The 23,622-nt window shown below is 35.5% G+C and overlaps 1 protein-coding gene across 1 annotated transcript in view; it reads right to left on the bottom strand.

Moving 5' to 3' along the window:
- Positions 1 to 23,622, bottom strand: part of SYNE1 (spectrin repeat containing nuclear envelope protein 1) — a 313,009-nt gene that overhangs the window by 229,619 nt on the left and 59,768 nt on the right. Inside the window, exons 13-26 of the mRNA XM_063293716.1 lie at positions 22,336 to 22,448; positions 21,587 to 21,755; positions 18,109 to 18,205; positions 16,441 to 16,643; positions 14,866 to 15,030; positions 14,448 to 14,600; positions 13,723 to 13,866; positions 11,524 to 11,697; positions 7,543 to 7,701; positions 6,170 to 6,334; positions 4,464 to 4,598; positions 3,664 to 3,822; positions 1,239 to 1,447; positions 745 to 853 (exon numbers count right to left, since the gene is read on the bottom strand). Of these exons, the coding sequence (XP_063149786.1) occupies positions 745 to 853; positions 1,239 to 1,447; positions 3,664 to 3,822; positions 4,464 to 4,598; positions 6,170 to 6,334; positions 7,543 to 7,701; positions 11,524 to 11,697; positions 13,723 to 13,866; positions 14,448 to 14,600; positions 14,866 to 15,030; positions 16,441 to 16,643; positions 18,109 to 18,205; positions 21,587 to 21,755; positions 22,336 to 22,448 (2,154 nt within the window). The remainder of the gene's footprint in view (positions 1 to 744; positions 854 to 1,238; positions 1,448 to 3,663; positions 3,823 to 4,463; positions 4,599 to 6,169; positions 6,335 to 7,542; positions 7,702 to 11,523; positions 11,698 to 13,722; positions 13,867 to 14,447; positions 14,601 to 14,865; positions 15,031 to 16,440; positions 16,644 to 18,108; positions 18,206 to 21,586; positions 21,756 to 22,335; positions 22,449 to 23,622) is intronic.

The raw sequence follows: 23,622 nt of genomic DNA, 5'->3' as shown, positions 1-23,622 counted from the left end.
AATATCATGTGTTATCCTCCTGCCTACTTTTGCAATTTTAAAAAACAAATTGCTTGAAAAAATGCTATCATTTGTAATTTTCCCCTAATTTTTGCTTTTGTGTATAACTTTCCCTTGCATACGTTTTTCAAAAATAGAATTAATATAATGCACACATTTTGCATGCAATTTTTCATGTGTGTGTGAGAGAGAGACTGTATGTACAGTATGTCTGTTTGTGTGTATGTATGTGTGTGTGTGTGTATACATATACATGTACATATAGCCAGTGTTCCCAAAATGTCACTCATTCATTCAGAAATCATTCAGCTTCTACAAATGCTACAGGGCAAGATTGGGATCTATTTTGGCAGTTTGTGCCAATGCACTCTTGTGTTAAATTTTTTGTAGTACAGTATAAAATATCTAAAGCATGTGAACTAATTATTCTAATTACGTTTATTGACATAACCTTGTCTTAAAATAACCAATGGGTTTTCAAAAGCTTCTGTATTGCATTGTACACATTTCTTTCTAAACAGCAGAATTTCTAGCCAGAGTTACCTAATTTTATTTATCCAGGAAATTCCAGTTCTTTTACATTTCACTGTTTATATAACATTATTTACATTTGTTGTAAATTATTTGGCCTAGCTTTAAAATGCCAAAAGGAGAGAAAGGCCTGCTGGCACTGTCAATTTCAGCCTTCAAGTCAGTATGTTAGTATTACAAGAACATATCCATTTCAAATAATTTTTAATATACCTCTATTGATGTTTTAAAATGTTTGTATTTAGTAGTATCAGCTGCACCATTCTTAATTGTTTTAAGTTGGGTCTCTTTCAATGAAATCCAGCTTCGTAATTCAGAAAATCTGAAACATAGCCATAGAAAGATAAGCAAATAGTAGGTGAACAATAGTGGGTGACTTAATGACAAACATTTCAATGGAACTCAAAAAATGAGCAACTGAAGTTTCTGCTTAGCAAAAGTTTTTAATCAGGGAGGAATGTTCTTTGTTCAAATGGCTGAAGATTTCAAGTGAGTAAATCACAGCAATTTTCAAGACCACTTTAATCTAGATCCTTTACTTCTTATGCGTATTGCTCTTTGATGTTTGGTTTATGTACAATTTTAAAGTGTTATCTGCTTCTGACAAGCAATATAGTATTTATGACATTAAAGGATATTGCAGTTCTAGTTCTGTGCTAATTATATCCATTATGCCTTTACCATGGCTGTTCATACAGTTAAGTTACCTGTTCTTGTATTCGTTCCATTTATCTGGTTGATCTATTAGTTTCATGTAGGTGCTGACAACCTGAGATTTAAGTTCACTGAGATCTTTTTGGCTACTTTCAGAGGTTGTTTTAACTGAATCCCATTCTGGTAGTTTCAAGCACAATTCTTTAATCAGTTGTTGTCGTTTCTCACATAGTTGTAAAGGCCCTTTATCACCAAAAAACAACTGATGGCACAAAAGAGAAACAGTTGCTCACTCCACTGATATGGCTAGAATTAAAAGAATATCTTTTCCATTATTAGTTTGTGCATCTGTATGAAAGTTACACACCAACACAAATGAACTTATAAAATCTATTTTCTACATGTTGTTCAAGAACTGAAGACATTCACATTTATTCTACAAATGTATGTAAAGACTTGTGCAGAAACTTCATCTTTGTTAAGGAAATGGCAATGCTTCTTAATTTTTAATTGTAGAAAAGAGTTTAAGTTCCTTCAGCTGCAAGGAATCCAGAGGGATATTTTTTCTCTCTTCATCAGCACTACAAGTGCTATTGAGATTTTATATTTAAGATAATTTGTATGACTGCTAAAAGTAACTAATGAACTGTCCCCATATTAATCTTATTGACCAAGGAATTTATAATCTGTGAAATAACACTCAGATCATCACCCAAATTGCAATCTTAATCCACGAAGAACTCACATACCCTCTTGTTTTACCCTGGCACATTCTTTCTCCATGTCTCACATCTAAGTCACTACCAAAACAGTGTTGTAAAAGTAAGAAGGGCAACTATTTGGGGGAGGGGAATGAGGAAGTCTACTAACTGTTTCTTTATCATTGCAGTAGTCATGGCAGTAACTGTGGCAGCAGGAAGGCAAGAAGGCTTGGGGCCTTACTAGGAGTTAAGCAGGGAAACCGGTTATTAGAAGCCAAGTTTGACTGAGAACAGGTCTCAGAATTAATTATCCTTTTTTTGTATAGCTGGAACTGAGCCTAATTCTGAATCAGCACTGTTTGTATCATTTTTTCCCAATTACAATTATAATGAGATTATATTAGTTTGCCATAAAGTAAAGAAAAAATTAACAAATGGGAAGAAAACAATATTACAACCCCCCACCATTTCTCCTTCAAAGGGATACCTTCCAGGGTACAAAAGTAATTAAGGGCAATTCAGCATTTAGCCAGTCAATTAACCAGGGAAACAATTTTATGACAAGAATCCTCCAAATTCAACTTTTGCTGAATGGAAGGGGAAGTCTCTGGGAAAGCCAAGGCTGGATTATACAAGATTATACAAAATGATATGAGGAATCTCCATTGTAATTTCACTATTCTAAATTCTTTCCTATTTTTTCTTACCATCATTCACTGCTTAAGATGACTGAAGTAGCTTCAATATTAATTATATAATGTCTTCAAACTGAGATTTATTATGGATTAATTTACATTTTCTGTATCTATATAATCTTACAACTAAGCAACCAAACTACATTTTTGCACATGTGTAGCTACTGGTTGCTACAAAGACGTAACAATCTCTTACTTGCTTATGATATTCCACAGAAAATGACATGAATTCCATTTGCAATAAGCATGGGCACAGATTTTATTTGTAGTACAATCCAATGCATGTCTCATAAGAAGTAAGCCCTCTAAATTGCAACTTTGTTAAAGGATCAAATCAGTATATACATTCTGCTTATACTGAAGATGGTGCCTTCAGTCACTTAACAATAAGGGCCACAGAAAAACAGTGGATCCTAGAAAGGTACATCACTATATATGATGTTGTAACGTACTGGTAAAGAAATCAGCAACATATTATGTCAACCATATTTTCAAAATGAATTTGGTTACATGCATGCACAAAAATTCTTGGAATAACAGTTAATCCCATATAACAATTTTTACAGTACAAATCTGAATGAAACATTATGTTCTAATTATAATTTTTGTGAGTCTAAGCCAGTGTTTCTCAACCTTGACAACTTTAAGATATGAGGACTTCAGAGATGTGTGGACTTCAACTCCCAGCACCCCATGCTGGCTGGGGAATTCTGGGAGTTGAAGTCCACACATCTTAAAGTTGCCAAGCTTGAGAAACACTAGTCTAAGCAATTATTGTTCCAAGTAAGCATTGCTTGTAGAAGTCACACAAATGTGCTGAATAGCATCGTAGACCAAATTGTAAGCAGAATAGGTAATAGATCAATCATTCCCATCAGATGCCAAATTCTATACTAACAAAGCACTCATATATAATTTTGATTGTGGAATTGGGTCTAACCTGGAATCACAGGGGCATAATGCCAAGCAAACAGATTTGAATCTTTTCTATATTGCTTATATCTTTATTTCTAAGGAGTCATGGCAGGTATCGAAATACAGAGAAAAACACTGCGACTATTTAGGGACAGAGTTAGGATTACCTTGTGTTCCTTAATTATTTTTTCACTGCTCTCCTTGGTCATGAGCTCATGCTGTCGAGCGAGTTCAGCATGACATTCTTGTGTTGTTGCTAGGAATTTGCTTTTTTCCACTTCTATTTTTAAACGAAGTAAATGGTACGGAGCTTCTGACTGGAGATCCTGCACCATAAGGGGAAGAAGGGGGAAAAAAAGTTAATATAAAATTCAGTCAGTTCTCTTTTTAAGAAATTATTTGTAAGGGTACAGAAAAAAACAAGAACAAAAGCAAAAGCAGAAGCACCAAACCAGATCGTTGGTTTCAGGGGTATTAGCTAAGATGCTTAAAATAATTGTGTAGCCTACCTCATTATGATAGAAAAGAAAATACTCTTTAGGAGAAGTGATTTTTTTCTGATCGTCTTTCATTGAGAAAATGGAGTTGAATAAACATGTGAAAGTATGCAAACCACCTAACAGGCAAGGATTTTTCATGTTGCCTGGACAGGAATAGCTGAGAACAATAATTGCTCAAGTGCGTCTTCTTCCATGGACAGAGTGAATTTTGTGGCTATGTAACTTATGACAGGAGAGCCAGTTTGGTGTAGAGATTATGGCACCAGGCTAGAAGCTGGAAGAACAGGAGTTTTAGTTCCACCTTAGGCACAAAGCCAGCTGGGTGACCCTCTCAGCCGTAGGGAGGAGGCAAGGGCAAACCACTTCTGAAATCTTGCCATGAAGACTGACTCAAGGGTGCGCGCACACACACACACACACACACACACAGAAACAACTTATGACCAGAAATGGCTGGCAAAACTCACCTTCCACTGCTTATGCAGTTTCCGCACAGCTTCCTGAAGGGTGTGTTGCTCTTGCTCAGGAAGGATGTCAGTAAGTTCATCACAAGCTTTCAGGAAAGCATTGAGCACCCTTTGGTCCAATTGACTGAAAAATTCCTGGTTTTGAAATATTATGCCACTTATTTAAACTGTTAATATTGTTGCTAGGAGAAACAGAGGGTTAGTTCCAAAATCTTATACTTTGCACTAAAGCAGGAAACTTAGATTGTATGACTGAGGTTGATCTTATGAATGATAAATCTGGAGTAGTATGCAATTACATTGGTGCTTTCTTTACTTGAAAAAAATGGGGGTGGGTGGGCTAGTAGGAAGAATAAAGGTGGTTTAACCCTTTAATTTCTATATGATCTCAACCCATAATAAGAACTTGCAATTTGGATGGAGATTTTTTTTCTTATGCAGATTATGAAGGTACAAGGCCTTCAATCTAGATCAGGACTAAAGCAAAGAACAGTGGGTTAACACTCCAGATCTTAGAGGGCAGAAGCTCCCTGGCTGGCTTGTCTGGTTTTAGAACTAAGCAGCCTTAGTCCTGATTAGTACGTGGATGGAAGAACACCAGAGAATATCAAGGCTTTAGTCTAAACTGGGACTTTGAAAAACACCCTGGAAGATGGCAGTGGAAAACCACCTCTGTACTATTGCCAAGAAAATTACATGTTTGTGTCCCTTTAATGGACACAAGAGAGATGAACTTGACTTGAGGGTGTCTACTCTAATGCCAATTGAGTTTGTGTCTGCAGTCCTTCCTTCTGGATATGAAAAAGGAATGAAACAGCTTCCTGCTATCTATTAAACACAACATAAAATTTGGCCATCTGTAAGAAAGGACTAATGGTTTTTTAGACATTTGTTACTGTTATTTGTGTGGTCTATATTGTTTAACAGACTTAGCACAAGACTTAGGATTCTAGTTTGCTACTCTTCTTAAAACCCCTGCTGTGAGTAAATACAGCTATATGTTCATGATTTACATTATTAAGAAGTGAAGTATCCAAGGACTCCCACATTATAGTCCTAAACATTATTTCAAAGACTAGCTGTATGGTCAGGTTACACAAACAGCCTAAATATATTCCCATGGAGAAGATACATTAAATCTACATTTAAAAAAAAAAAATCCTGTCAATCAACGTTGAAGGATATGCTGATTATTGGTAATTAAATCCAGCTCTCTTTATGATATTTGAATGATAACTGATTAAACTTTCAAGTGCTGCATGAAAAAACTTGGCATATAAATAAAATATACAAAATATATTTACAGACTCAACAAATTATATATAGAACATGGTAAATGTACTATTTGCTTAGCATTTGCATAAATTCATTTCAAAGAACCTCATGAGGAGATCATGGAATTTATTTGGCTCAACGCAGAAAGAATATAACAGCAGGGGCAAAAGTGGTTTGTTTTAGTGGGGTTTGGACAGGCATATCTCTCTTTTTTTTCCTTTCTGCATATTAAAGGAAAAACTAACTCCTGCCTTTTTGGAGAATGCTTTTGATTTCCTAGTTTAACCTATAGCCCTGGTATTTCCTAGTAGTTTCCACACTGCCTGGCTTTTCTGCCATTAACATGGTTGGCTAGGTGCTGCCGCCTGCAATGATATTTTAATTAGCAACATGAAAGGTAACAGTAACATGCTTTAATACGTTTTACTTACAGTATGTTTCCGGAGAAGTTCTTCAGGATTGCCTTTCTCTTTTAGGCAGCATTGGGCAGTCTGGAGAACCTTTTCCAACTCTGTTCTAGATTCTTCAAATTTCTTCATCAAACGACTATTTACCTCAACATTTTTCTTCCAGTCACTTGTCTTCTGCACCATATGCTTCATTTGTAAGTGAAAATAGAAATAAAAACCTGCAATGCTACACAATTTGTCTTAACTGACATTGTGCACTAATCAAAATTATAATCTACCCTTGAGGAAAAATACTATGATGTTTCTTTATTTCTGTCTTTACCAGGCCCAAGTCATGTCCCTGCATTTTCAGTATTACGGGAAAGGGGAAATTTCTTTCCTTTTTCCTTTAAGATTAAGTACTATCTGATGTCAACAGCACACAGACTTTGCATATAGTCTACAATCTCTTGGGAAAGGCTTCAAATGGCTTAAATATCTGGATGTTTAAAAAAACCCAAAAACTACTGTTGCAATTTCCTTGTTTCCTTGTATTTCTGTAACATTTTGCCTCATGAGGAGTTCTTAAGAACAAAAAAGCTTACAGACACCTTTTTATGTTTTCAGGTGACATTTATAAACAATCCAGCTCCTCTGAAATTGGATCTATTTTAATGTGAATGTGATCTGAAAGTAATTGTAGTTATAGAATCTCAACTCCTTAATTAGTACTTCAGCCAAACTCAGATAGGATTCCACTATCTAGAATTACTAGACATTAGAACATCATTAAATAATACTCCCCAAAATTTAAGAGTAATAATTCTACCCTCCATAGCCCCTAGCTACATTCTCACCTATTCACAATACGATAAATATTTTGTTTAAGTGTAGCTTCAGCAGGACTTGTGATGCTAGGAGTAATGGATAATGACCGAGATACACAGAAAGGGAGAAAGACCTATTCCTTTGTCCAGGGTCTGATGCTGATATGAAGGATGGATCTCGGGGGCCCTCAAAAATACTGGGGCTTCCAGAGCAACTATCTAGCTTTGCTATTACAGCAAAGGGGTATCACTCTTACTCTGCCACTGTCCCAGCAAGTACAATTTAACAGTAAGAAACTGAGTCAGGAGAATCCAAGGGATAAGGTAAATAAAGCAGGATTTTAAATTTAAGGTGAAGAAGACTTCAAACATCTCACATCACTCATCCTTTCTTTAAGATGAATATTGCAGGTCTCTGAAAGTCTCACTAAGACCCAGACTTGTATTTTTAGGCACTATTAACAACCGTGAGTTCTACATTATATTACCGTGATATACCTCAGTCAAACTGGCTTTCTTTCATAGCTTTCTCATGCTGGAAAATAATGCTAAACATTTACTGACATTACTGTAATTCAAAAAGATTACCTGAAAAGCAGCTTGAGTTTCTATCACTTTCTTCTGAAGTACTGAAAGGCTGAAATGATTTAACACTTTACTTGAAGCCAGAAACTTTGTGATGATTTGACTATTTCTTTCAATTAACAACAAAGCTTTTTTGCAGTTTTCTTGATAAGCTACCAGATCCTTTAAAAAAAAATGAAAATGTTAAAATAAGGATATTTTGAACAGTAAGAAGAACAAAATAAATTGACAACTTTGCAGTGTTCATATGACACCTACTTTATCTTCTATAAAAGAATACTTATTTTTGGCTTCCTGTGGAGAATGGCAGACTGAACGGTACTGCTTTTTTAAGCAGCACCAACAGCACAGCATTTCTGGGCAAACGTGAGTCCCTGCAGCCTGGAGAATTCTCCGGGTAAGGAGAATCCAGGAAATCATCCCTTTTGTTCTCCAGATAGCATTTTCTTGGGGGTGGGGTGTGTGTCGCAGAACAGAATCCCTGTGATCAATCCGTGATTGAGAGCGCTGGGAGGCGCAGATGTCATCAAGTTCGGGGCTGCACCGAAGCTGTAAAATGGACACTAAATCTCGCCACCACATTTCTAAAACATTGAGGGTTTTTTTGTTTGTTTATCTGTTACTGAAGAGAGGTCTTTCGCAGCGAAGAAATGAGAAGCTCTTGATGATTTTCATTATTTTTGGAATTTATTAATTTGGAAAGTTGGTTTTTTAATATTTAAATTCTAATATTGGGATTTAAAGATTTTTTCTGTTTTGCTGCCATTTTCTTAATGTTTTGAGGATGATAAAAGATTTATCTACTTTGTTTAATCTGCAGTTTTTTTGCTATCTGCCTCTGTTTTCCTGGGAGAACAGCTCTCGTTTACATCTTTTTTCTCCTGATAACATGCTGTGGAGAGACATGGAAGAAATGAAAGTGATCTTTAAAGAACTCTATCTTGACGTCACCAAAGCCCTGGATCGTCTCCTACAACTTGCGGAGTCTAAAGCCTACCAACAACTTGAAAAAGAAGACAACAGTGAAAACTACTTCGAGAGTAGGGCTCCTTCTTTAAAGAAGAAAATGAGGAGTAACATTTCCAAGTCAAAAAGTGGAGAAAAATTGGACGTGGAGAGTTAACTTTGATTCTGGAGAAAGAAGAGTTCTGGGCGCAGAGAGAGAGGTACGATTGGCTGCGTTCCTGGAAAATCGAGACCAATTATCACGGCTGGCTGCTGAATTTGAGACTTGAAAGGGGAAAGCTTTGTGTGTAATACTAAGATATGTAAATGCCTTAGTCTATTTTGAAGTCGGATAATTGTTTAAATGTGTTTCTCAGGATAGTCTCTTAAAGGTTTAGACTGTTTTTGTTTTGGAGGTAATGATTTTACCTTGGGTAAAAGGACATTAACCAAATGTAGATAATTTATCTTTTGTTATTTTAGTAGGTAGAGAGGAGTAAAATTTTAGTGAAGTAGGATAATATTTGAGTATTTGCTCGTTAGGCAAATAATTACATTAGAAAAGGTTTTTTTATTTTTTTTAAGAGGGAAAGATAGTTTGTTGTAGAGGAGAATGTCATATAGAGATGGAAATGGTTTATAGAAATAATGTTTATCTTAGTTTATCTTAGAGTAAGAGATTGATAATGAGTTATATTTCTTTGTTATAGAATGTCAGAAGCCACCATGTAATAGTCTTTTCTGTATTTTCACACTTCTTTAGTTTTCTTTTTTTTTTTGTAGTATTCTTCGTTTCATTCTTTCTAGTTTTTATGTATTTTATGTATAGGTTGACAAAATTAATAACACTTTATAAAAAAGAATACTTACTTTTTTTAATCTGGTACAATAATGTTACACTATAGCAACTTAATTATTTAAAGGCTATAATTCCATAGACAGATAGCATTTATTGCAATCCTATTGCTCTGAATGATTCTTGAGAATTGGTACTGAAACAAGATTATAGCTCTGTTCTTTTAATGTATCTTTTTTTTTTAAATATAATTTTAATTGAAATCCACAAAATGCCAAAAGTCCAGACTGACAAGTACTCCTTATAACAAGTAATTAAACCCTAACATTTTAAACAAGTAAAATTTCTAAAATACTATATACTGAGATGGAAAAAAAAACCCCTTACTGGTGCATTAAAATATTTATAGTTGGAATATAAGTCACTTGAAGGTTTGCAACCTCAGCAAAATAGCAAAAAACAAAACCAATAACAAACGTATGTGTTAAAATATCACAAATTCTTACTAGGAATAATACAAGGTGTTACCTGGAGTAATTGAAAAGGTAAACCTGAATTTTCAATGTTAAAAAATCTAATTAGAAAAAAATTAAACTAGCTGGTTTCATTACAGTGGTGTTAGATCACCAGTGTTACATTCCTTTCACTGCCTTCAAAGATTTATTCAGGTAATGTTTTTACTAAACAAAATCTAGAATGTCTCAAAAGCTGTTTGTCTGACTGAAGTGGAAAATAGTGTCACTCTAATGCATAGGATTTTTGTTTGTGAAGAATAGGAAAGAATAGGAAAGAATAGGATTTTTGTTTGTGAAGAGTTTTTTTTTCTAACCATATATAATAGTGCTCATCCTGCTACATTAATGGGGCCATGGATCATATACACATATAGACTTTTCTGAAGAGTAAGACAGTCTCCCTTATATACAGAGTTGCTTTTATTTTTATTTTATTTTATTTTATTTCTTTAAATGATGAAATACAAAAAAGTTGACATCACCACCAACAAAAAAAGAGATAAACAGTGAAAGGGAAAACATCCTAAATATAATTTAGTGGCTAGAATAAATTAAATGTGACAAAAGAAACTAATTAGTAGATTAAAAGTTTGATATACAGTAATGACTGTATAAAGTTAACTTAATCATTTATCTTATCATTAAACCTAGACCATGCAACATCAAATTGTGCCATCTTCTGACTTTCAGAACACAGAGACTTTTCAAAAACTGATCACGAGCTCATATCCTGAATTAGTTTGTTAAAATCAGGAGAGGAAGTTTCTTTCCAATTATGTAAAATTATCATCTATGCCACACCCTAGGCTCAGTAGAGCCAAAGCTTTTCATGAGATGAGAAATTCCATATTTAGGAATACAATTCAACATCACATTAAGAACCTTAACTGAAATCTTTCTTCCAAAAATCATATTAACATATGCAATAATGTTATGCCAAAACAAGGCTATAAAAGAGCAAGACCAAATCATATGAGGTAAGGAACCTTTAAATTTTATACATCGCTAACATAAGACATCTAATGTCCATCCCTTTTTAAATATTCTTTGAAGAGTCCAATAAACATGACACAATATTTTCTGGTGAATTAACCTAATATTTGAAAATAATGGAAATATATTTTTAACACCTGGACCCACTGATTCTTCAAAATTGGATATTCCAATTCTTCATTCAATACCTTATGAAACTGAATTATTAGTTTCCCTTGAAGTGCTGCATCTCTTAAGAAAACTAAAACTGCAGGTACTTCAGAGGCTGTTCAAGCATCCAGCCCATACTGGTTGGTTAACATGTGCCTCAGTTGTATACATTGCCATGTGCATATTTCAGATAGATCAAATTTCAGTCCACAATTGCTTACTATCTTTGGAAGTCCTCCGATAATAAAATCTTTCCTAGTCCTCCTGAGTTGCCAGAAACCTGTTATGGGAACTTCTGTATGTTAGACATGTGTGTTGTCCCTGTTCTACGCCCTCTCCCCTGCTTTTCAATTATATATTAATGTTAACATGATTTGTTTGTTAACTAACAAGATGCTAATGTACAAATTGCACAGAACAACTTCTGGTTTAACATAGTCCAGTAAAAGGGAACTATGTGACTTAGAAATGTATCAGTTAAAATTCTGTTTAAAGCTGAAAGTCATTCATAGATCAAATATTCATACTTTTTCTCCTAATAAACACTGAAACAAAACATATTCTGAGCATGCACATGAGAAATACCTGGTGTTGCTGTTTAAAAATATGAGCAGGCTGGGCTTCAGGATCTAGTACAGAAATAATTTCATTGATCTTTTCAAGGGATTCATGAAAATGTGTAATTTGTTTCTCTAATTCTTCAAGGTGAGGAAGTAATTCTTGTGAATCATAGAGTACAACTGGGCAGGACTCCTTAACCTGAAAGCAACAGCAATTATTTTTAAAAACATGTAAGAAAATGTAACACAAATCTCTCACACAGAAATACATACAATACTTACATATGATAGTATGTAAATGAGGACTACCTGTATAACTAGTACAGTATGTCATTCGAATATTTGCATAAGAAAGACGTTTTTCTTCTGATATCCAGTGGTGATCTGCTGCTTGAATAGCACCATTAGCAACATGAATTCCTCCCTTCTTTGTGCATCTCCACAAATTTGCTTTTGTGGAGAGAATGATTGGGTAAAGGCTTTAGTGCATGAATAGAAAGTGTTTGCATAATATGCTTTTTTCAGTCCAAGGCTTGCAGCCTTGTTTTATGTATCATTCATATCCAATTTCCTCTTTTTCTTATTCTATTCCTCTTTATGCTCCCTTTTGTTTGGCCAAAAATATCTGGTTCATTATTTGTAATTGCAGTTCTTCAAGTGCTCATCTGTGAATTCACACAAGGGCCATGGCTCATGGAAAATCCCATCTGGAACTGTCCAGAACTTACAAAATTCTTGGTAGGAGTCACACCCTCTGCAAATACCACATGACTATGCACAGCTCCATCTGAACTCCTGCTGTTCCTAAGATTGGCCGAGTAGATATGAAGTTACAGCATGGTCAACTGAGATCAAGTGCAATAGGAGATCAGTTTGTGTGAATTCACAGATAACCACAAAAAGAACTGCAGTACAGGAAAATAGCCAGTTCTTCTTGTCATGATCTCTGTGATTCACACTGATGGGTGAGTATCAAGCTTCTTACCTGGAGAAGGATTTAGTCATCTGGAGTGACCTTACAAAGTAGAGTTGGAGAAGGCCTTTGTTGAAGTTACTGAAGCTGGAACCACAGAAGCAACAGGTTCTTTATCCCTCTCTTTCATTCTGCCCTGGATAGAATTTACTTTGGCATGCCTCTTAGAAGATAATCATTAATTTCTTTGGTGCTGTTAACAGCACAGCAAAGACATACCGATCCTCTGTGGGAGATGGAGAAGTTGCTCAACCTCACAAAGAGACAAGGGAGCAGTAAAGCGGTTTTGGGGGCATGATGGGAGGCTTGGAGGATCATGAGATCTCTGCGATAGCTTCAGTGTCTGCTGCCCTTAAAGGCTGCTCCCAGAGTGTAATTTGCAAGCTAGTACAACAATATGTGAGACTGTTTAGTAAATGCCAGAAATGCTTGCAAGGTGTGACCTTCACTCAGATGCAGTTCATACCCATCTGAGGAGGTAAGGGTCAGGGTTTGCTCCTGCCCTGCTGGCATTTGTGAAATAGAGCCCATTGATCATAAGGCCAAATGCCAGATGCCTGCAAGAGGAGGGCTTTTGAAAACTGTAAGGAGCTTTGAGAGAAGATTACATAAAATAAGAAACAAGAAGGAGAAAAATAATTTTGATCAAATAGATTGATAATCAGCTTAAGGCTGAGCATGATAATGCTATGGCAGCAAAAAATGAAATGAAAATCAACTCAATGCATGTTATTCAACTAGGAGTGGCTCCCACCAACAACAATCTAAGCTCAAGAAAATTCTGAACAAGACTGTACCCTTCTGCATAACACATGTCTGTAAATCACAGAGACCTTAATAAAGAAGTAGCACTGTCATTTCCTCTATTCCTTTCTGTTCTCTTATTTTAAGACTGGGCTTTGTATGAATAGATACAACACAGAAATTAATTCTAAAAAAATGTGATAGGAAAGATATTGTTTCTGAATGGCAACACACAACGTTCTGCACTTTAGTTACAAGCTAGCCAAGGGTGGGTGGAGTCAAAGATGGGCAGATGGCAAACATGTCTGATGAGAACATGAAACAAGTTTAAGGAGGCTACTATTAGATGGAAGCAGCAGGAACATACTGGAAGTTTCTGGGCTAGTCCTAAAGGGACTGGGAATGACAGAATAATTAAATACAGTGAAGAAACATAAATCAATCCCAGCCTAATCTTCCTCATTGGAGGTTGGGGTAGCTTTAAGAAATTACTTGAATAGTAACTACCTTGCTGAGCTGTCCTTTGATTCTTGACATTCTTGCAAGCATTTCATTGACTTCTTCTTGTGCAATTTCCTTGGTAACCACTTGTGCTGTCCTTGTGATCATCTTGTACTGGGATTCCATAATGAGCGTTTTTTGTTTAATATCCTGTAATATTTTTGTTCCAAATAACTATGTGTAAAAATACAAGGCTTTTAAAAAAATAGAGCTCAGTCTCCTATTAGTTGTAGGAGAGAAGACCAAGCCTTATGAATTAACATCCTTTTCTTCAGTTGCATTAATTAATGGCATCTCATATTACATGCAATATATCATAACCATTTAAGGAGCATACATATTAGATGCATCTGAACTTTGAACAGTTTTTTTAATGCAACATTTTTATGAAATTATTTTATTAGAACATTCATTAGATATTCATTTCTATGCTTCTGAATCAAAAGAAGAAAGTGTTGAAAACAATGAGCAGGAGAGAGGAAATAATTCCATTTAAATAGTTCACACTGGAAATTTTTGTTTAACATTTAAGGGAGGTCAAAGCACAAGGAAAGGCATATGAATTACAAGGAACAAAGTATCTTAAAGTCACAGCAGGAAAGTGGCACAGCAGTTAAGAGAACTATGAGGATATCTCCCAATATCCTTAAAAATGCTCCTACTCCCAAAAGCAGAACAAAAGTCTACAGCAGTGCTATAAAGAAATAAGGCCTAGCTTCTAATGAACTTGCCTCCATTTCTTGGACAAACAACTTTACATTTAGAAAGGACACTTCTAAAGGGGCATGGATTTTCCTCTTTGCTTCATCAATGAAAGCAGACAGAGCAGCCACACCATCCAAATATTCCTTCTTGATTCTGTCTAATTCATCATCCTGAGCGTACTGTGAAAGCACAGAAAATAGACCAGACAATGTAGAAGTAAGGAGCAGTCAAACGAATATTAAGTCAATAAGGGACAAAAGTTTACGTTTCATTCAGCATAATTCTATAGTGTTCTCTTAAGAAATATGTGTTTTTGTTTTTGCATTGGAAACAGAATGAGTGATATACAAATCTTTACCTAAATTTTAAAACTAAATCACTTATTAACACAATACTGTGCATCAGTGGCTCATAACTATGGGAAGAAAGCCTCCAAGGACATACTTGTTTAACTTGCATAAATAATTCTCTCCATCGTCCATTCAGCAAGAGCAATTGTTGTTTTAAATCTCTGGAGACAGTCTCATCACATGTTTCAATCAGAAAATTACCAGCATCATTCATTGCAGTATGTTGCTGAATCCATTGTGGTAAATGCCGGAAAAATTCCTAGGAAGAACAAAACTAGTATTCCTGTAAATGTTGTAAATCACAGTTATATGATTTTCCCCCAATTTTCCCTTATCCTAAGCATGCAATGATCACCCTATTTCTATGCTAAAAATTTCTCAGGAAGTTATTACAACCACCACAATAAAGAGGCAGGTTCAAATCAAATCAAATCAAATCAAAATATAAATTTAGGGCACTCAATCATAGCCTTGTTTTTATTTCAGTTATTCATTTATCCAAAATATTGATATACAACTTGTCACATGAACATACTCAAGCAGTACACAGCAATAAAATTCCATAAGAATATTAAAATGTAATATAACATATTTTAAAATAACTAATTAAGGTCCTTCTTAAATTAGTTCTCTTAATTAGTATATTTGATATAAAAGATACACATATATATATATATCTTAGCTGCAAATAGGCAGGAAATCCTTCTAAGAACAATGTCTCTAAGAAAGAAAGAAATGGGGTCTAGTTTTGATAGACAGCATATATTAAGAATGGATGGCAAGAATACAACTTTATTGGTTCTCACAGATGTCAGTGACAATGGTATCCATCCATATACTCTGGCTTGATTTGAGCTAGGTGGCTTGATATTAAGCTGCCTCTTGGCCTTCCCTGTTAGGAATTGTCAGATAACCATGGCACAGATTTCTTTATTAATCATGACCTTTCTTTATTAAGCATGGTATTCAGTCCATTGGATATTGTAGAAAGTTCTGTTGCATCTGTCTTATTCTATCTCTTACATTCTCTCTCTCTCTGTGTATATCAGATTTCTCTAGACATGCCTTTTAGCTGTGGAGTCCTTGGTACTCTCTGAGCCTTGTTATTTTCTTGCAGACATTTCATTGCCAGACTAGGCAACATCTTCAGTGAGAAGAAGAAATGGGCCTTGCTCTCTGTTTATATACCGTGGTTTGTCCAGCTTGTGTTGGTGGAGGTGTTGTTCTCTTCTTGGGAGTTCCTTGATGGGGCTGTTGTTCGCTGTTTGGTTGATTGACTTAGTTAATAATTCCTTGATTAGGGTATATTGTGCTGTTTGATTGTTCATCTGGTGTTAATCCTAGTGTTAATCTTTGCATATCTCGGTGTTGATTGCTGGTGAGGAGGTGTTCTGGCTTTTCTATTGTCTCTTTTGAATGGTATGTAAATGTTGTTTGCCTCTATGTCGCTTTTTTAGCTTCTGAGCTAAAGGCTGAGGCTTGGAGAAGGAGGAGGAGAGGTGATAGGTAGTCATCTACTTTCAGATGTAGAAGCTTACCAGGTGATGTTAAGACAGTTACTGCCTCTCAGTCCAACCTGTCTCCAGGGCTGTTGGATATAAATCTAACAAATACATGGTAAAGTAATAAAGGCAACAGATGAATACCTAATACATACAATGTTCCTTACCTTTTTAGCATGTTCAGGCTGGTTTAGCATTTTTTCAGCATCTTCCAACCAGGCCTGCAGAATGGCTACTGTACTGCTATATCGATCCCAATTAGAAATGACTTCTTCTAACATACTCCTGACACTTCTCACTTCAACTGACAAGTGCCTCCACTGTGTTGTTGTCTCATTCATGAATCTCATAATGTTCTCTATTTCTTCCGCTGAAATACAGTACTGGGGCTTTAACATAAATCTTGGATCAAATGAAATGAATATCCCAATATAAAATAACATTAATAACAAGAATGCTATAATCATAATACAAATAATTACACAAGTACAGTTTTACATACATTATTTTAGTGACTCTTACTTAAGCCATGCAACATTGGCATTATCCCTGACCATACAGCAGTTGAGAGAGTACACTGAAGCTAAATAGTAGTGGCTTACTTAATGCTGATAAATGTACCTTCTTTACTATTAAATGTCATCTTAAGGCTAAAAAACAAAGGTATGTTATCTCTTTAGTTGCATTTCATACACACACACACCAGGGTTCTTCAAAGTGGTCAATATCAACTCCAAAAGTCAATGGGACTATCCAAGAGGTTGATATTATTTGTAGTTAAAGTAATATTTATTAAATTATTTTCATATAATAAATGTTTTGGGGTTGATGAACAATCTGAAACTTCATGAAGAGGTCAATGAGCTGAAGAGTTTGGGGACCCTGACATACACACAGACATTTAAGCTTAGCAGCACCCTACTGCTGCCCTATATCATATTGGGGTAACAGAATCCAAAGTGACTAAGCATCCCTCCTAGATTATAAGGTCATTAGCACCAGCTGCACATCGTATTGGGAATTTCTGTAGGGCTCTGCAAAGACATCAAGGGGACACTTTGCAAAGTTTATTGTCATGGGAAAAGTTCAAGGAGTTAAAACAGCTGCATTCTCCAGAAGGTTTGGCATGGCTACTCCAAATGTTTTCCCTGGTTGCATTTACACACCAGTTGTTTACTGGTGGTCCAAATGGAGGTGTTATCTGTGTATAAGCACATCTGCAGAGATAACCTGGCAGCAATCAAAGCACCTCCCCTTTGGGGACACACACTTTAACACTTCATAACGTGAAGCCAATACACTTTGCAAAGAAAGCCTTTTAAATGTTTTGCCAATCTCTAATGTCTTTTACTTCTTCTCCAGCATGAGGTACAGCACCTGTGGCCACAATGATTATTCTTTTGTCTCATTGCAGAGATAGGATGAAGGCACGACCTTCGTCACCCTAAAAATAGGTTGCAGCTGATCAAATAGAAAGACAGGAAGTAGAATACAGTTTCAATTAGCAAAGTAGATCAACACTGAAATCAGTGTTGATATACATAGTAAAAAGCTGCATAAAAGCTAAATATTTTTACTTAATAGGGTAATTGATACGACATACCAATATGTTCCCTAGCATGATTATAAATTCCAACTCCATAAAACAAGAAGATGTTGGAAAATGTTTACCAGGTTAGGAAAGGATTATTGCCCTGAAATATCTTCATCTAGTTATTCATGTCCTCTGCTCTCACACACATGGACTCCAATTTTGTCATTTTCCAAATTGCTTAGCAACAGCTCAACTTGATTTAACAATAAGAATAATGCTGAACAACTACACTTCTACTTACGTGAGCCATTAGCATTGGCATATACCTCAGCTGTTTTTTTCAAGATTTGGAATGTAACTTCATACTGCTCAAAAAATTTGTTGTTTTCTATAACAGTCTGAAAAAGGAAAAGAAAAATGATATCTACAATACAGCTTATAGGAAAATAGCCTTTTTAAAATTTTACCATTAAGCTTTTTTTTAAGGTTCAACTTCCATGGCTTTTTTTTTTACTTCACTGTATATATTAAACTTCTTGCTTTAGTTTTATCTTTCATCTTGTGTCTTGGAAAAAATATGCAAAGATGCCTCTGATATTAATCCCATTGACACCATATTCATATTAATTATAAAAAACTAACTAAGGATGATGTGGAACTACAGTGGAGTAAATTAATCTATGAGATCCAGTTTGGTCTAATGATCAAGGCATTGGACTGGGAGCATGAAGACTTGCTCTGGGTACAGAAATGAACTGAGTGCAAGTCATTTTCTCTCAACCCTAGGAAGAAGCTGCCTAGAAAACTGCAGGGACTTGTCCATGTAGTCACCAAGATTCAAGACTGACTCAAGGACAAAATCATCATCATCCACAGGGCAGCCTACACAGAATCAGACAGTGGTCAGTTTTGCTCATGAAGGTCAGTGAAGATGTCAGCAGCCACCCAGGATGCCAGACAGAGAAATCTAAAGAATGAACCTGAGACTTTCTACATGCAAATTATGCCTCCTATTACTAAACAATTTTCTCTACAGGCACAATCTAACAAAAGTTAAGTAAAATTTATGTCTTATTGCTAGGCTCCCAGGTCTGGGCAGCAAAAATCTAGATGGGAGTATAAACAGTATGAGTTCCCTGCATCTCTTTGTTAACTTTTAGTGGTCATTCGGATTTTTTAAGCCCAGCTCTTTTAAACAAAGATGATTAAGAATATACTTCATTTTCTTGGTGAGTCCATAGGGCTTACAAACAAAGCACAAAATGTACGATCCTATTTTCTGATTGTTTGTGTTTTTAAGATGTAAGTATGTTTAGTAAAAGACATAGTAGCTAATACAACAGTCACTTGGCCTTATTATCTATCGTATGTACCTATAGTGTGGCATTATTATAAATTGACCCAGGATATAAGGCCTCGAACAAGGGAAGGTAGCCAGACTGATACAGATACAAAATCAAACCAAAATTAGTTATGAAGCCAGAAAATCAGAGAAAATAAAATAATAAGGGTGGGGGTGGGGGTGGGGGTAAAAAATCTACAACCCTACAAAATGATCAGTCACTTATTCTAGTTCTATTGAACCAGTGCAATTAGTACACCTCTCCTCATTTAGCGACTACATTCCATTCCAAAGATTTGGATGTTAAGCAAAATGGTTGCTAAGTGAATATGTGTGCGTGTGTGAGAGAGAGAGAGAGACAAAGAGAGATGCTGTGAAGATCACTGGTTACCGCCATCTCATTCAGATAAAGTTCTCTCATACAGTGTCTTGTGCCTGACCAATTTCCCCCCCTTTTTTTCTTTTTTTTCCCCCTCACAGGTTGAGAGATTGCTTAAATAAGCTATGTCTTCCTGAGCTGTTTTTCTCCACAGCACAGCACTTCCTTAAAAAGTCCTTACCACACATTAACAAGCTCAGCTCTGTGACTTTAATTAGTTGATTAGGACCCTTCTGCCCCTTCTGCTACTGCATGAAACCAACCAGACCTTAATCAGTTTCACACTGAAGTCTTTTGTTGTCAGGCACAGAAATTTGGTCATAAATACAGGCATTGTTTGGAAAATGATTTTCTTTTTTTACTGTTGTATCTACGAATGGTCACTAACCAGGGTAGTTGCTAAATGAGGAGCGGCTATATATGCTAGCAAGCTTATTTTTATTGAAGAATGGACAATGACATTGTCCTGTCATACAATAACATTAGGTAATTCTTTTTTTTCTTAAACCCTCACAGAGATACTAAATCAAAGCAAATGAGCATGCATCTTAGCTCCTTGTCTTTCCCAAAGCATGCATACTGCTCCAAATTCTCTCCCTCCCCAATAGTCCAGCTAGCAGAGAAAGAAGGTTGTTAGTCACATGCAGTAATTTGTAGTTTGTCCCTAAGACCATGGGAAAGAGGGAACTTGACCAAAGAGACAGGTTTCATGCTTATTTTGTGCACTATTAAACCATACTGACACAGATGCCATTAAAATAACTATATATCTTTTAAATCAAACTGTAGTACTTTTAAAGATCTAAACCAGTTGCAATAAGGAAATAAAATTAAATCTTTTTCCTTGAATGGGCTTGGCAAAATCTTCAAAGCAAATTGAAGGCTGTGATACAACAATGCATACTTCGTGGCCAGAATAAGATTTATGGAGTCCTTCACCATTCATTTCTTGGAACAGACATGGTTCTGCTTGGTAACAGATTAACCTTATATGATTTGGAAAAGTCTAGATGTCAACATAAACTTTAGTAATCAAAGATATTTAAATAATTTAGGTTATTATTCACCATGTGACTGCAGATGAGCCACCTACTTATGTCAGACAATTCTTTATAAATATGCAACTATTTCAATTTTGCATTAAAAGACCCCAGAATTAAAAGGCCAAAATATTAGTGAAAATATGTATTAGCAATTCATAGGAAGCAAAAATGGAAATTTTAATATACTACTATATGATTAACAGACACAATGATATATGACTTTTAGCAATAAAGTTCCAACAAGCTATTTTTTCAAACTTATTTAAAAAGGCCAAATTGCAAATGTATGAGATCTCTAGATTATTAATCATGCAACTCGGAAGAATAATCTTTCTAATTTCTCTGTGTATGTATGAGCGCAATATTTGTTTTATTCTCTGTTAAGTATTTAGTTTTGTATCCTGCCAGGCCCATGAGCTTAGCCCATGGCAGGAGACAGATTGGAGCCTAATAGATTTCTGGATTTTCTTCAGATTAGGCATATCAGACATGTAACACTGTCTTTTGCAAAGTCAGATGATTGGTTCAGCTAGTGAAATACTTTCTGTACTGGTTGACACCAGCTGATTAGATTTTAAGAAAACAGTATTTTCCAGCTCCATTAGATGTCAAGGAATGAACAGGGTATGTGAAGCAAGTATTTACCACTAAGCTAGAGTCCCAATCCCCCAAAGAATGGGTCAAACCCACAGAGTGGGTTAAGCAAAATCCTGATAAACGTGGAACACCCACACAAAAACTCTTCCGTTGCTAAGTGATCCATCTGCAATGTGCTTGATATAGCATGCCTTGCCTACATGATAAAAATATGACAGAGTGTGTGCCTTGACTCATCATGATGTGGGAAGCTTCCTGCCCATCTATCTCCTTGCAGTTCTGTTCTGTTCTGTTTAAAATATATCAATCCAGGAACATTGGGAAAAACAACACTGTATTATCATATTAGCTGTTCATGTTCTTGGTTCATATATTTTCTTCCTTAAAATTGCACATTCATAAACCATGGTAAACTTGCCATATAATTCTGAAGAAGCAGCTCAACGGAATCTCTTCTTCCATATTTGATAATCCATAATTTTAATTTTGATTCAGCCAGGACCAAGAGTGACAGCAAGCGGTACTTCAGTTCCAAGAACTCCATTTTCAGCAGATGGAGATCAGATGAAGAGGCAACAAAATTAAACCTAGATATGAATCACCCCATAGTTAAACACAGAAACATTCAATGCACAGAAAATTACATTTTTATGCTGCAAAACATGAAGACATATTAAATATTGAATTTTCCATATTCTGTAGGCTGCTCATTAATAGCCAAACTATGTCACTATGTTTATAAAGTGAAGAAATGTATGACTCACTGTTCAGTTCTAAACATGTTTACACAGAATGAAATGCACTTATATTATATGGAGCTTGTTTTCTAGCAAAGATTCTGGTAAGAATTATAAGCTAAAATATTTTTATTAACCAATGAACCCTTTCTCTCCTCCCCCATAAACATTCCCCCGTGATGTTGTTACATAATGTTTCACCTTCTGCTAGGTGGCAACAAAACAAACAGCTTTATTGCATTTTCAAAAATTACAGCTTATTTACTTTCAAGTATTTTTTCAATCATTTCAATGATCAGAGAAGATCGTTACAGCGCAGAACCCCTGTTTCCTCTGCTATTAAAAACCTGTTTGAAAACTGAACAGAGGCTGATTTTAACAGAAATGAACATTTTGTCTTTGCAACATTTAAGAATGAAATCAGACTTACCTCTCAGCCATATCATCAAGCTGCTCTAACGGAATAGGGACTCCATTGACAGACTGAGCTCGGTGGATCTCCTGGAATGTCCTTTTGTAACCATCTACATTTTTAAGCATATCCTAATTTGGATTTTTTTTAAAGAGAGAGTGAAGGGAAAAATAAAAGGTTCACAGCAGGCAATTTTAAAGAGTACAATTTTTAAAGCTGCACTGATGACTCAATATATGAAAATGTTTGCTCAGGCTGTCACACTTATGGGTGAGGGAAAGCATTTACAGCAGCTTGAGCTTCTTCAGAACAAAAGTGCTTTTTGAGGTATAGTGCTGTGCCCTGATAATGCTGGCATATTATAAATCAAACAGTAAGGTCATTGCCTAAAGCATCTGGAAAACATGTTGCTTGCTACCGCCATTCAATCAAATTACCTATCAGTTTAGGAACCCTACCCCACTTATTGCAGAGCACACACAGAGCATGCACACATACACCCCACTAATATTTTCCCCTTAAAATTCCATAGAGTCGGATCTTTCAGGGTCACTGCATCCTTAATGCACAGTGAACTCAGAAATATGGCATAAGACTGGCTGAATTCTGTATCCCATGCAAAAGTGACTGTGCTTCTAAATCATGCATCTGGTAATATATCAACCAGAATAAGCCTAATATAGGGTGTTGGTTTTTTTGTGTAGTATCTAAGCAACAATACTTAGTGACAGTTATTTATTAAAATGAATTACTAGAAATCATCAGATAAGAAGTATCCTTAATAAGAATATGCCAGGGGACATTTTTCTACTACTCCTGGTTTAATTAGACTAGCAACAAGGTGATATGAATAGGTAACTTTCTGTTTTGCACCTGCCATGAGTGTAACAATTCAATATGTGAATTGACATACTGTATACACCCATACCAAGAACAATGAAGTTTTTTTTAAGTTGCTGTTCTACTATCTACTGTTACTCCAGTTCCAAATGAATACAGTTAAGAGATAAAAAAGGAATTCTCTAGTTACAATCCAGAACATTCTTTATGTATTTATACTAAATAAGACAGATTAATGTTATCTTAAAAGAACTATCCTACCCACACAATGAAAAGCACTGTCACTTGTCTAAGACTAATAAAATCTATGGTAGCATGAAGTCTAGGTCAACATGTCCAAACTTTTGGGCAAATAAATCATTAGTCAAGTGCAAAAGTTGAGATTAGCATACAATGCATTATTTACACAACCTTCCTTCACTTTCATTGAAGTGTTTTTTTTAACCTCTTGGATAATGAGCCAGA

The sequence above is a fragment of the Candoia aspera genome, chromosome 1 (assembly GCF_035149785.1).
Source record: "Candoia aspera isolate rCanAsp1 chromosome 1, rCanAsp1.hap2, whole genome shotgun sequence".
NCBI lineage: Eukaryota > Metazoa > Chordata > Lepidosauria > Squamata > Boidae > Candoia > Candoia aspera.
The sequence above is the reverse complement of the archived record's forward strand: the minus strand, read 5'-3'. Positions and strand labels throughout refer to the sequence as shown.